This window comes from Astyanax mexicanus, chromosome 2 (assembly GCF_023375975.1).
Source record: "Astyanax mexicanus isolate ESR-SI-001 chromosome 2, AstMex3_surface, whole genome shotgun sequence".
NCBI lineage: Eukaryota > Metazoa > Chordata > Actinopteri > Characiformes > Acestrorhamphidae > Astyanax > Astyanax mexicanus.
Genome location: NC_064409.1, coordinates 76611230 through 76626721, shown reverse-complemented (window position 1 = coordinate 76626721; position 15492 = coordinate 76611230). Strand labels below are relative to the sequence as shown.

Below are 15492 nucleotides of genomic sequence, written 5' to 3'. Positions count from 1 at the left end.
CTTTTTACCATGATTATGGTTTACAGCCAATGAAAACCCAAACATCAGTATCTCAGAAAATTAGAATATTATACATTAAGACCAGTTGGTACTTTTGGAAGTGTGGGCAGTGTGCCAAGTCCTGCTGGAAAATGAAATCCGCTTCTATTGGAGAGCCATGTCATCTGCTGGTGTTGATCCACTGTGTTTTATTATCAAGTCTAAAGTCAGTGCAGTTTTGTTTTCCCCAAAAATCTTACAGCACTTCATGCTTCCCTCTGCTACTGACAACTTTTATGGAGATGCAGATTTCATTTTCCAGCAGGACTTGGCACACTGCCCACACTGCTAAAAATACTAATTGGTCTTATATAATATTCTAATTTTCTGACAATAAAACATCTACAATAAAAGATACATCTATATAATATACGAGTTTCACATTTTGAACTGAATTATTGAAATAAAGTAACTTTTTAATGATATTCTATTTTTTTGAGATGCACCAGTATATTAAATTAAAGGTTTTGAATAAATTAGAAAAAAAAAATCTATAGCATCTTTAAGAGAAACAATTTGTAGCACCTTTGTTTGTTGCATTGGATTAATTTCAAAAGGATTACCTAAATATGATTAAAGACCGTAAAATGGCTTTGTGATTTTAATATAAAAAGTAAATTAAGTATATAAAGATTGGTAAGAGTTTTACACAGTACTGTACTTATTAGTAGAGCATTTTAAATCAAACTACAATGTCAAACTTAATTTTAACTCATTTCACTCCTCTTCACTGTATGTATTTATTTTTATTTTTATTCTGCTGTGAATGTTAACATATGTTACATGAATATAAATGTTATACACTGTGTTTCTGTGCTGATTAATTCTGTACCGTCACTCTTCCACCTCCTGTATGAAAATCTGAGTCACTGCTGAAGGAAAACGGCGGATGGTTTACAGTAAACGATGCACAGTAAGAACAGAAAAAGCACAATAATTTAGCAGCATGAAAGGAAACCCGCCCCCCTGCTAAAGCCCCGCCCCCCGTTTCCCCGTTTCTGTGCCTCTTTATTTGCTGAACTCTTCGCCTGAGATCACACTTCCTCTTTTTTTTTTAAGAGTCCCGTCATTCTCGTCTTCCTGAGTATTTCAAATCTAATGAACCTTCATTTGTTTTGTATTGCACATAGAGGGAATAATGTTTGATAGATCAGTTTAATTCAGTTTTATTGATTATCGATAACCATGAACAGCTGGGTGACAATCAATCAGAAATGTGTGGTTTGTCTTTTGTATAATTTTTATTTTTTTTGTATCAAGTGCAAATTAAAGGACCATGCAAAACAAATAGGCCTTAATAAAGAACATATGGAAAAAAAAAATATATAGAAAATTGTCTTTTTTTTATTGTCTGACCAGCAGATACAGTGCTTTCTTTAGTGTTTGCTTTTTTATGACACATTTTTGAGATTAATAAACACATTTTAATATAAGACAAAAGCCCCATCTGGAAGGGGATTAGTTTTTCAGAGGGTTCTGGGGTAATTTTCTCTTTTATTGGGCGTCCTCTGTGATTTTATTCCCGTCCAGAACGACCATGTATGTGTTTTTTTTTTTTTATCAGACGTCCTCTGAAAAGAAATTACAGGCTGAATTATCTACTGTTTTTCTGTAACTTTAGTCAAATCTGAGTTTCGTCTCCTCACGTTTAATAAAATAGCTATTTGTCCACTGCTGCACACCGTAATTACACTTTGGGTGCATGTTTCCATGGAGATCCATGTTGAAAACACAACAGCGAGTTGAAATGGAGGAGCTACTGAATGCTCTGAATGTGACCGAGAAAGCCAAAAAAAAAAAATCACTGGTCCTCCTCTTTTTTTTTTTTTTTTTCAATTGCAGTCCGGATGCAGGAGTTTTATCACTGAGTAGAAGTGTGAATTATTGTTTTTACAGACATCCCCCTAAGAAACTAATCTCATCCTAGTAGGGCTAAATGTATAACCTGAGTAAATATAAAAAAGCAGTTTTTAATATGATAATTTTATTTATTAAGGGAAAAAAATATCCAAATCAACTTGACCCTATTTAAAAAAACTCCTCCAAAACCTTCATTTAGTATTTTTTATTCCTTTAGATGTGAACTTTTTGTTTGTGTGCTTTGGGTCATTGTCCTGCTGCAGAACCCAAGTACTCCTGAGCTTGAGGTCACTAAGGAACAGATGGTGGATTTTCTCCTTCAGGATTTTCTGGTACAAAAACAGCAGAATTCCTGCTTCCATCTATTACAGCAAGTTATCCAGCAGCTCCAGACCATCATCATCACACACACACACACACACACTACCACCATGTTCACCGGTCACTCCTGGGAAGGTTCACCAGTGTTCCATGTTTTTTCTCCATTAGTGAATAATAGTGAATCACTGTGGTTCTCTGGAGTCTCAAAGCTTTAGAAATGACTTTAGAATCTTTTCCAGACTGATAGATGATCAATGACTTTGTTTTTTTTTCTCATCTATTTTTGAATTTCTTGCTTTTTGAGATCTTTTATCTGCTTCATGTTGTTAAACAGGTTCTATTTAAGTGATTTTCTTCATTTTAACCCAATCAGGTGAAGACCAGTCATCTCTAATATGAATGAGCTCATCAGCATATCGGTTTTGATTGGCTGTTACTGAGGTCACATGTACAAGTACAATAAAGATTAGTATCACTTTTAAAGTTAAAAATAAAGATGCAGAATGCATGACGTCTTTTTTAATCTTTATTTAGTCAATGTTAAAAAAGTTACAAATATTAGAAACATTAGAAAACTGTTACCTTACACACAAGCCATCTCAGTTCAATCAGTCAATAAAAAGTTATACATTTTATGTTATAAATATTAATAAATTAATTTAAAAATGTTTTAATTAATTAACAGTTTATTTACTAAAAAAAATGAAAAAAAAAAAACATTTAAACTCTGTATTTAAACAACAATTTATTACTGTCATAATTTACATCAGTTTCATAGGCCTGGGTGATTCCACACAATCTGGTAAGATAAACAGGTATACAGTAGTTTTTGGAGTAGTTGTTTAAATATTATTAAAATAATCAACAATTCTATATTATAAAGACTGGATGATGACAGTAATTTAAAATGGTTTTTAAAAAATTATTACTTTCTATGGAATATAAGGTCACAATTTATTTCTGTCATAATTTACATCATTTTTGAAGGCCCTAAAATAGAGCCCTGAGGGTCACTGCAAAATCTGGGCACTTAAACAGATGAAATAGTTCTCGAATACGTAAAACATCGCTGTCCAATGAAAAACCAGTATCTCAATTTTTGTTGATTTTTAGTTTACTACATATTTTCAACACCTGAAATAAAGTAATTTTACTTTGACACCCATTAAAAGTTAGAAAGGTTTTACACACATTTTTCATTGGATAGAGACAGTATAAGCCTTCAATTCACTGCTGTGTCATATTTTACATCACTTCTGTAAGTCCTAAAATAGAGCCTTGAGGGACTCCACAGAGTCACATGATAAGTTACACATTTAGATGTTTTGTTTAACTTGTTTAAACCCTTCTAACTTCACCAGTCATATTTACTATCATATTTCACATCAGTTTCATAGGCCCTAAAATAGAACCCTGTGGGACTCCACACAGTATGGAAAGCTAGCTAGCTAGTTAAATAGATAGATAGATAGATAGATAGATAGATAGATAGATAGATAGATAGATAGATAGATAGATAGATAGATAGATAGATAGATAGATAGATAGATAGATACTTTATTTATCCCAAAGGAAATTTAGCTAAACAGACACAAGAGTTTTAGCATAGCTGCTAATAGCATTACATGCGTAATATCTCCATACAATTAACAGTGACTAAAATGACTAAAATAATTGGTCATAATTTCATAATTTTCAGTGTTTTAAACAGGGTGTAGCAAAATTAACCCCAGAAACATTTGCACACATGCTGTTATATTTTACACCACTTTTATAGATCTTAAAATAGAGCCCTGAGGAATGCTTTGTGCACATTGTTTAACTCCATGAACCTTTTTAGACCCTGTTTGTAATCCCATATTTCACAACTGTGTCATATTTTAAATCACTTCTTTCATAAGCCCTAAAATAGAGCCCTGAGGAACTCCACCCAGTCCAATGAGCTAAACATGTATAGATGCTTTGTTTAACTTGTTTAAACCAGTTTAAAAATTTCACACACAGCTCAATGCTATCATATTTTACATCAGTTTGATAAGCCTTAAAATAGAGCCCTGAGGGACTCCACAAACTCTGTTAACTTAAACAGATTCATTATTTAATGCATAGATGCTTTATGCACATTGTTTAAATCCATAAACCTTTTTTTAGACTCTGTATGTAATCCCACAGTTCACTACTGTGTCATCTTTTACATCACTTTCATAGGCCCTAAAATAGAGCCCTGAGGAACTCCTTCCAGTCCAATGAGCTAAACATGTATAGATGCTTTGTTTAACTTGTTTAAGCCCTTCAAACTCAACCTACAGTTCATAACTGTCACTTTTTATTTCAGTATGATAGTTTTAGGATAGCTATTTATAGCATTACACACTAACCCACTTCATAAAATCAACAGTGAATAAAATTACTAAAATAGGTGATATAAAAATGACACATTTTAAGTATTATTTTATTATTTACTAAATAGATGCTTTGTATAAACCATAAACCATTCTTTATACTCTGTATGCAAGCCTATAATGTACTACTGTCATGTTTTACATCAATTTAATAGGCCCTAGAATAGAGCCCTGAGGTATTTTGCATAGTCTGATACATTAAATGCTTATAAAGTAGTACTTTTTGTAGTTTTTAGGATTAATAACTGATTGATAACCCTTAAATCTTTAGCAAGGACGGAGGAAGAAGACTCGGACAGAAGCTGCCAGAGAACACGAGAAAATAAGAATGTCTTGCTTTAGTGTCTAAATATAGAGAAGGGGAACTTAGCTATGTGACTCACTCCCACCAGGCCTCGCTCTGTGTGTGTGTGTGTGTGTGGTTGCATCTGTGTTTCTTTTTAGACGTGAACTTCCGTTCATGCTTTAAGAAAAATAAACGCACACACAATTTGCATGTGTGTGCGTGTGTGTGCGTGTGTGTTTTTGTGTGTGTGTGTGTTTTTTGTAAAAGGACCTGCACTACACACCCAATACCTGCACTACTGTTACGCTGCACTGTCATACACACTTTAATTCCCCAAGAACTGGGAACTTTAAGAACTTTACCAGCCTTAAGCTAGATACAACATTGCACTACTGTTATACGGGTTCTATTTATATTGTCACTTGATCTTAATCACCATTAATATTGCACTATTATCTTCTGTCTCACAAATGTCTATTGTGTTTTTGTTGTATTGTACATATAGTGTCTCCCACTCATTTAGATTTAGATTATATATTTATTTCTTTTTATTTCTATTTATATATCTATTTCACCCCCACCACTACTGCACCTTGTTCTGTCTCATGTATGTCTGTGTCCCTGCTGCTGTATTGTACACATAGTGTCTCCCCTTTTTCTTTATTTTTCTTTATTATCCATTATCTGTACTTGCTGTAAAATTGGGAAGGAGAGTAACGTAATTTCAATTCTATGTATGTCCTGTACATATGCAGTATTGACAATAAAACTACTTGACTTGACTTGACTTGACTTTGCTTTTCTCTGGTCATTGTTTAACTAGTCCTATATGTTTATAGTGTGTTTTTTCTGTTAATGTTTTACTGGTTAGTGTGTCGCTCACTCTGTAGCAAAAAAATAGGCTTCTTTATTTAATAAGAAAAACATAGTTTTAATTAAATAAATAGGCGTATATATATATATATATATATATATATATATATATATATATATATATATATATATATATATATATATATATATAGAATGCACCTTTTTAGATTTTTGTTTGCACATTATCCACCTTTTTTCTTGTTAGAAATTGAATTACTATTTTTTTTATATAATATATTTTTTAAATATTATATTATAATATTATTATTTTATCAGTAACATAAGCTTCTCAGAAATCAACAATGAATAATACTAATTTATCACGATAATGTCTGGGACACTATAAATTAGCACCATTAGCAGCACCAGATCCGGTTTCAGAGGCTGTGCTGGTAAAAAAAAAAAACTGTTTTTAGAAAGATTGTATTAGATGTAGACGGGATGGTCACTCCAGAAAACTGATACTCTTGCCCGTGAGGTATATATAAATATAAAATGCTTCTCTGGCGAGCTTTTCTTTACATCCCTCCCCTCTCTCTCTGTCGCGATTTGCGTGGCTTCAGCTCTGCATCTTCTTGGGCTCCCTATTTCCTTATAAGGGTGTTTTTTTATGGCTGTGTCCCAATTCACTAGCCAGGGCACCGGTAGTGTATTGGGCCGTGACCCTGACAACACAGGTTCGACCCTGCGTAAGGAGCGGTGTGTTTATTTATTTCTTTTTCTTTTCTTATTGGTTTTACCTGCTTTGAGATCAACTGTTCTGCAATTGGGTTCAACAACCCTCTGGGCTGGAGAGCTACTAGTCTGTAGCAGCACTCCGTCCCATTACACTTCATTTTACTAAACGTAATGGCTTGGAAAATATCTGGCCCATGGCCAAACTTAATTGCCGACTCCTGACCTATGGGAATTAGATGTAAGTTAAGTTGTTTGAATTGAGTGTAGGACTTATAGTTCAGCATTTTTTGATTAAAATGTAAATTGTTGCACTATAGCGCCCCCATTGGCCAAACTGTGTCACATCCATTGACTGGCGAGATGCACAGCCTTAAAGTATACAGGGGTTGGACAATGAAACTGAAACACCTGTCATTTTAGTATGGGAGGTTTCATGGCTAAATTGGAGCAGCCTGGTGTTCAATCTTCATTAACTGCACATTGCACCAATAAGAGCATTATGGGTGACATACGTGCATACGTGAACTCTGGGTGACATACCAGAGTTCAAAAGAGGACAAATTGTTGGTGCACGTCTTGCTGGAGCATCTGTGACCAAGACAGCAAGTCTTTGTGATGTATCAAGAGCCACGGTATCCAGGGTAATGTCAGCATACCACCAAGAAGGACCAACCACATCCAACAGGATTAACTGTGGACGCTGTAAGAGGAAGCTGTCTGAAAGGGATGTTCGGGTGCTAACCCGGATTGTATCCAAAAAACATAAAACCACGGCTGATCAAATCACGCAGAATTCAATGTGCACCTCAACTCTCCTGTTTCCACCAGAACTGTCCATCACCACAATAAATTATTGTGCTTCAGTTTCATTGTCCAACCCCTGTATCTTTCAAGAGAAAAACAATAAAAGGACAAATGTTCCCAACTGTAATTGAACCCTAAACCTGGGCAGGTGATTATAAATCAGTGCGTTTCTTCAGTTCACACAGTTCACTGAAGCAGGAGGACAAGGGTGACGCTGACGAGGCCCAGAAGAAGGTCTCTCCAGCAGGGGGCGCTGACCCGCAGGGCGGAGTTGCAGAGGTCGGTGTCGCAGCACTGATTATCGTAGGTGAAGTTCAGCCCGGCTGCATGCTTCTCTCCACTTTTCCCACACTGAGTCTCCATCGCACAGCCTTTCTCATGCAGGACTATAACGACAGAACCTACAGAGAGAGAGAGAGAGAGAGAGAGACACGTCATCCAAAGTAATATCTTAGTTTTTTTTAAAAGTATCATCTCTTGCTTAGATAGAGACAGTTTTACACATCTCTGCTGGATTTTCTCAGTCAGCTTTATGAGGTAGAGTCTCCTGGAATTCTGGCTTTCAGTTAACAGCTGTGCTGAACCCATCAAGAGTTAATTACTTGAATTTCTTGTCTCTTAATGTTAATGCGTTTAAGAGCATCAGTTGTGAAGTTGTGAAGAGGTAGAGTTGGAATCCGTGTTTCATTCTTTCATTTGATATTCAATTGAGAATCAAAATCTGAAAATTAAAAAAAATAATAATTATTTAATTTTTTTATATAATATCAAAAAACAAATAACGGCTTGTATTTTCTGTTTTTTTATTTGATGATCCAAACGAAAATGGGAAATTTAAACTAACGGATCAGAAGCCGAACTTGATTTTGATTTTTCACCAGCGCCTTATTCGGATTATCGTTCCACCTTAAATGCTTACTGCAGTAGCACACATACAGTCATCCCTCCAGTAAAAGATTTATTTCCTTTATTCATGACCGAAATTGACTGTATTTATGTTCATTTTTTGCAAAACACGAACTAAAATGCAGCAGAAACCCTGTGAAGAGAATAGTTAGGCTGAAGTAAATAGAGAAGAATAGGCATGTCTAAGCCTAAACTCGTAAAAACGTTTTTTCTAGGGTTTTTTAATAAAGAAAAAATTAGTTATTATATACATAAAAGCTTTGTATTGTATGCTTTAATGTTTTAAATGCCATTATTAAAACATTAACATCAACAATCCCTCAGACATTCAGCTGCTGCACTCAATATTGATACATAGAGTTTTACCACCCTCTGCTGGTCAACTACAACCAACTACTTCCATTCACTGGCCACTTTATTGGAAACACCTATTACTTGCTGACTCCACTTACTGGCCACTTTATTGGAAACACCTATTATTTGGTGCATCCACTCACTGTCCACTTTATTGGAAACACCTACCTTGCACGTCCGCTCACTGGCCACTTTATTTATAAGTGTATTGTATTTCTCACCTCTGACTGCCACAGCCTCACTGGACAGACAGCGCTGACCTTCAGGACACTCCTGTGGAAACTTCAGACAGTCGAGTGGAGAGATGGCCGGGAAAACACACGAATAACACTCTAGAGACAACACTGAGAAAGAGAGAGAGAGAGTATAATATAGTTATTATAAAAAAACATGACTAAGATTACCATTTTTTGAAAAAACATACTGTGAAAGAATTGTGTAGAATTCATGGGATAAATCATTATATACAGCTCTGGAAAAAATTAAGAGACCACTTCTGTTTCTTAGTCAGTTTCTCATATTTTGCTATTTATTTATTTATTTATTTATTGAGTGAAATGAACATTGTTATTTTATTCTATAAAATACATATAACATTTCTCCAAATTCCAAATAAAAATATTGTCATTTAGAGCATTTATTTGCAGAAAATGAGAAATGTCTGAAATAACAAAAAAAGATGCAGAGCTTTCAGACCTCAAATAATGCAAAGAAAACAAGTTCATATTCATAAAGCTTTAAAGCTTTAATAAATCAATATTTGGTGGATTAACCCTGGTTTTAATCACAGTTTTTTATGCATCTTGGCATCATGTTCTCCTCCACCAGTCTTACACACTGCTTTTGGATAACTTTATGCTGCTTTACTCCTGGTGTAAAAATTCAAGCAGTTCAGTTTGGTGGTTTGATGGTTTGTGATCATCCATCTTCCTCTTGATTATATTCCAGAGGTTTATAATTTGATAAAATCAAAGAAACTCATCATTTTTTATTTGATTTGCCTTTTCTCCAGCTTGGGACCTCACCCACTTTTGCAGAAATTAAAGGTGTGAAAGTTGTTTCATTCATTACTCTGTAGGTAGAAGTATACTGTAGATACTAGGGTGTGAAATACTTCTGTAGGAGTTGAAGTATTAACTCAAGCTTTTTACTCTTTAAGAAAAAGTGTTTAAAAAAATACTGAATTCAAAACTACTTAAAGTATAAAAGTAAAAGTAATGTAAAATAGGGGGGGAAATAAAGCCATTAAGAACACAAGCTTAGGCATTGGCACATAATCCCCCCAAAAACACATTTAAATAAAGCTATAATAGCTGGAATGTTCTATTATTAAAATGTTAATGTTGATAATATAATTTGGGATTTTGCACTAGGCTGTTCCCTACAGTGTTTCAGCTGCATATATGCTGATTGTAAATTAATGTATTTTAGTAGAATGTAAATATATTAAAGTTAAAGAAGTTTAGTTGGGCTGGTTTGTCTGGAGTTCTCTTGAGTATCTGCACAGATCACCTTCATACTAGACTACATACATCTGCTATGTTCTTGCTGGAGAGTGTGTGTGTGGGAGGGGACATGTGCAGGTGTGATGGATCACAGTATAAACCAATAGGGAGTCGGAATGGTATATGTTTATACTTCTCTACATCCAATCACAATCAGATTCACTCTATCTGGATGGCGAAATTTATCTGGATAGGGGTTTTATATCTACTTTTAGGGCTTTATGCAGCAAATGTGCAGCTTTTAAAATATTGTCTGTAGAGCATTAAGAACACAAAACTCTGTCACAAATACACAAGAGCTCTAATTACTGTGTCCCTACAAATCCCACACTTCAAATCCACACACTCCCTTCAGAAACACAGAGAGAGAGAGATAAATCACAGACATAATAAGAGCCGTTATTCTAACTAAAGACTGTTGTTTGCCCCACATTTCTGCCCTCAGACAGATGTTTATCTCTCTCTACACTCACTCACATGGGCAGAAACCACATGCCAGTCACGTGAGGAGTCATGCCCAACCAGTTATGGCATTCGCTGGGCAAAAAACTACAAAACAAGCTGCCTTTGTGAAGCTCCTCGCTCTGTGGGCGCCCATGAATCCACTTTCTCTATTATATGATTATGAATTATCATATATGAGGCATTGTGAATAAATACTGCTGTAAAAACTGTGAAAACTGAATCTGCCACTTGTTCAATGCATGGTGTCCAAATTTCATGATGAATGGACCAATAGAAATGCTCTAAAATGACTTAGAACTAGTTTTCGTATGGCATCCTGCAGCACTATTTATCTATTTACCCACTGACGGTGTTGCTGCAGCTGGGCCTGTAGATCCTGTAGCTCTGCACTCATAGGTTGTGTAAGGGTGAAGCTGAAGCTGCAGAGTCTTTATTTGTCCTAAAAGTGTTTGATTGGTTTTAAATCTAGAGTTTGTGCAGACCAAGGAAGTGTTGCACTCTGGTGCAATTGCAAAAAAACTAAATCTTTAATTTAATAGCTAATTTAATTGTCTAATTCCATGGCAATAAATCTTATTTTTTCTCTGATAAGACATTTTGTCTTACTAAACATTTTGTAAGAGTAAAAGTGGTTTACATACACTGCAAAAACAAACATTGGTGAAAACTAGACAAAATATATGTAAATTTAGACATTCATGCTTATATTAAACAAAAAACTCTGCCTAATGGGGTAAGACATTTTTCTTGGTAAGATTTTTTTTTAAAAGTAATCACAAAATCTCAAAATAAGTAAAGTAAGACTCAAATCAAGCAAAAATCTAAGATTTTTTACCTTACATTTGTAAACAAGAATTAGAATAACTCAATTGATGACTTTTTGTGCTTATTTTTGAGTTCAAATTTGGTCAAATAAGATGACAATTCTAAATTAGACTAAATAAGATCATTATTCCATAATAGGTAAAATAAACTCAAATAAACTTACAATGCTTAATAGGACAAAAAAGTCTTATCAGAAAAGAAAATAAGATCTGTTGCCTTAAAAATAAAAAAAGAGACTTTGTATTTATAGCTTATTTTAAGAAATCCTAAAAAAGAGAATTTTGTTCACCCATTGGCAGATTTATTTGCTTCATTTAAGCATTTACCTTTCAATGAACATATATTTTGTCTAGTTTTTGCCACACTACTAAATGTTGCCTCATAAGCTCTACACTGCAGAAAATCCATTGACAAAATATATGCAAATTAACACAAATTTATGTATATTAAGCAACAAAATCTGCCAATGGGGTAAGCAAAATTTTCTTTGTAAGATTTCATACAAAAAGCAATGGCAAAGTCTCAAAATGAGTGAAGTAACACCTAAATCAAGCAAAAAAGTCACAGTTTTTCGACACAAGAATCAGAATAACCTGATTTCTGCTTCATTGTGCTTATTTTGAGTTTAAACTATTTAAAATAAGGTACAAATTCTAAGTAAGAATGATTAAGATAATTATCCCCAAAATAAGCAAGATAATCTAACACTTACACACAATGCTTAGTAAGACAAAAAAATCTTATCAGAGAAGAAAATAAGATTTATTGCCTTAATTTTAGAAGATTTCACTTGCTAAGATTAAGTTTTTTGCAGTGTATCCGGATGGGATTAGTTTCTCAAGGGGACATCTGTTAAAAATATTTAAACTTCTACTCTAGAGTGATAAAACTCCTGCATCCGGACTGCAATTGAAAAACAGGAGGACCAGTGAGTTTTTTTGTTGGCTTTCTCGGTCACATGACATCACGTTCAGTAGCTCCTCCATGTCCACTCACTGTTGTGTTTTTAACGTGGATCTCCGTGGAAACGCGCTCCCAAAGTGTAATTACAGTGCGTGGCAGTGGACAAATAGCTATTTTATTAAACGCGAGGAGACAAAACTCAGAGATGTGGATCTGGACGGGACTAAAATTACAGAAGGACCACGGAGTTCAGCTAAAAAAAACAGTAGATAATTCAGCCTGTAATTTATTTTCAGAGGACGTCTGAGAGAAACACATACATACCCCCTTCCAGATAGGGCTGAAGAGTCTTTTTTATAGGTCAGAGGGGAGGGAAGCACTTTTGCAGCAATATATTGTAACAGCATCAATTTCACAATGTGCACATGCAACATTCACTGATTGGTGGAAACTTCACACTAGACCTCGATCAGCTTATACTGTGTGTCTCTCCACTCTTCCTCCAGACTCTGATCCCTTGATTTATAAATGAAATGTAAAATGTACTGATGATCAGTGATGGTTTGGAGAGACATGCTGATCATCTGCTGGTGTTGATCCACTGTGTTTTATTATCAAGTCTAAAGTCAGTGCAGTTTTGTTTTCCCACAAAATCTTACAGCACTTCATGCTTCCCTCTGCTACTGACAACTTTTATGGAGATGCAGATTTCATTTTCCAGCAGGACTTGGCACACTGCCCACACTGACAAAAGTACCAGTTGGTTTTATATAATATTCTCATTTTCTGAGATACTGATTTTCTGATTTTTGAGTTTTCATTGGCTGTAAACCATAATCATCAACAATAAAAGAAATAAATGCTTAAAATAGATCACCCTTTGTTTAATACATCTATATAATATATATACAATACTGTTGACATAGCATATAAAATAATAATATTAAATTGCAATGTATATATACATATATACAGTAGATAGATAGATAGATAGATAGATAGATAGATAGATAGATAGATAGATAGATAGATAGATAGATAGATAGATAGATAGATAAAGCAGATGTGGAGAATATGTGTGTGTATATACCTGCTAAAGGTAGACAGCACAGCAGCAGCAAAACTGAGCCAGTAAATCCAGACATGATGAATTGCTAAAGCTTCACACTGGCAACATGGAGCATAGCCGCATAATCTTCAGCCTCCTCAAGATATGTGAATATGTGAAGAATGTGTGTGTGTGTGTGTGTGTGTGTGTGTGTGTGTGTGTGTGTGTGTGTGTGTGTGTGTGTGTGTGTCCACCCTCTGCTCCACTGAATAAGTATTTAGGGTCGCAAATTACAAATCATTGCACAACTGTTGTACAGTATACAGTATTTCTTGTTCATACTATTATTATAATAGTAACTTTCGTCATCACATAACTAGTCCCACAGTTTTTAGATATGAACCATGTTTCTATGACTATTTACTGCTGAAACTGACTCTTTTAGTTGTGTATTGTACTTTTTAATACACTTAAATAAGTTCTGTTTTCATAAGCTGAGTATTTGATATCTGAGCATACACACATGGTCTTTAATTATATATATAATAATAACAATTATAAATAAATTAAGAGAGCACTTCAGTTTCTGAATCAGTTTCTGAATTGCTGATTTTGCTAGTTATAGGTTTATGTTTCAGAAAAATGAACATTGTTGTTTTATTCAATAAACTACAGACAACACTTCTCCCAAATTCCAAATAAAAATATTGTAATTTAGAGCATTTATTTACAGAAAATGAAAAATGGCTGAAATAACAAAAAAGATGCAGAGCTTTCAGATCTCAAATAATACAAAGAAAACAAGTTCATATTCATAAAGTTTTAAGAGTTCAGAAATCAATATTTGGTGGAATAACCCTGGTTTTTAATCACAGTTTTTTTCATGCATCTTGGCATCATGTTCTCCTCCACCAGTCTTACACACTGCTTTTGGATAACTTTATGCTGCTTTACTCCTGGTGCAAAAATTCAAGCAGTTCAGTTTGGTTTGATGGCTTGTGATCATCCATCTTCCTCTAGATTATATTGCAGAGGTTTTCAATTTGGTAAAATCAAAGAAACTCATCATTTTTAAGTGATCTCTTATTTTTTTCTAGAGATGTATATACTGCATATGATTTTCTGTGATATTGGTCACTTTAAACCACAAATGCATGTTTTAAATGTGCTCTAAAATGGTTTGTGTGTGTGTGTGTTTGTGAGAGAGACAGAGAGAGAGAGACAGAGAGAGAGACGGTGAGTATAACTGCCATATTAAATATACGTAAATGGGAAGCAGGAGGACAGTCAACTGACCAATGGTCTTGTGATGCAGGTCCACCCAGGACAAACACACACACACACACACACACACACAGTGAACCATTAGCAGTGGAAATCAAAACTACACCAGGACTACCTGCCCCCTAATCTTACACACCTGATCCAGGTAATTATAACACCCCCTGCTGTCTGTGCCAAAACCTCAGCCACTGAGTATAATACAGAATTGGCCAGCCCATGCGCCACTTGTGCAAAGGCTCCGGCTGCCGAGTACATAGAACTTGGGTCAGTTTAACCCAGAGACTGTAAAAAAAGATGGACGCTGTGTCGCCGTTCACATTCATTCAATGAAAATGAAGCCAAAATCTTCCTCCATGTTGGTGATCCTGATACCCGAGGTATGACGGTCTGTTATTGGTCCCGCCCATAACCAGCTCTTTTACAATAACCACACCTTTTTTTTAATAGAGCTGAATAACGTTTTAATAAACGAATTCTGTGGGGATATAAAAATTTAACAATATAAGCAGAGGTTACACTAGCTGCTGCATTTAAATAAAGGAGGTAGAATTACAGTACATTAGAAAAAAACATGATTGAAAGTTGTCTGTTTTGCCATTGAAACCTATGGGGATGGGTGGCGTTACACAGCTTTCTGCAACCGAACAGCAGGGGGCGCCTGACCTGTGGTGGCTTCACTTTTGAGAGATGATGCTCCTTCCAGCTATACACAGTCTATGGTTTAACACAGTCTATGGTATATGGTTTTACCCATAGACTGTGTATAGCTGGACAGAGCATTGTCTCTCAAAAGTGAAGCCACCACAGGTCAGGCACCCCCTGCTGTTCGGTTGCAGAAAGCTGTGTAACTCCACCCATCCCCATAGGTTTCAATGGCAAAACAGACAACTTTCAATCACGTTTTTTTTTTCTAATATACTGTAATTCTACCTCCATTAT

General features: G+C 35.0%; 1 protein-coding gene across 1 annotated transcript; it reads right to left on the bottom strand.

The window, feature by feature from the left end:
* Positions 1 to 6990: 6990 nt before the first annotated feature.
* On the bottom strand, positions 6991 to 13474 carry LOC111193040 (lymphocyte antigen 6D-like). The gene is made up of 3 exons (XM_022671888.2): positions 13312 to 13474; positions 8745 to 8867; positions 6991 to 7664 (listed from the first exon to the last, which is right to left on the bottom strand). The coding sequence occupies exons 1-3, from the start codon at positions 13364 to 13366 to the stop codon at positions 7450 to 7452; spliced, it is 393 nt and encodes a 130-aa protein (XP_022527609.2). The 5' UTR covers positions 13367 to 13474; the 3' UTR covers positions 6991 to 7449.
* Positions 13475 to 15492: the final 2018 nt, after the last annotated feature.

Coding starts and splice junctions, on each gene's coding strand:
- LOC111193040 (XM_022671888.2), bottom strand. CDS start 13,366: ATGTCTGGATTTACTGGCTCAGTTTTGCTGCTGCTGTGCTGTCTACCT. Junction 8,868..13,311: donor GTGCTGTCTACCTTTAGCAG/GTATATACACAC, acceptor TCTCTTTCTCAG/TGTTGTCTCTAGAGTGTTAT. Junction 7,665..8,744: donor TGAGGCTGTGGCAGTCAGAG/GTGAGAAATACA, acceptor CTCTCTCTGTAG/GTTCTGTCGTTATAGTCCTG.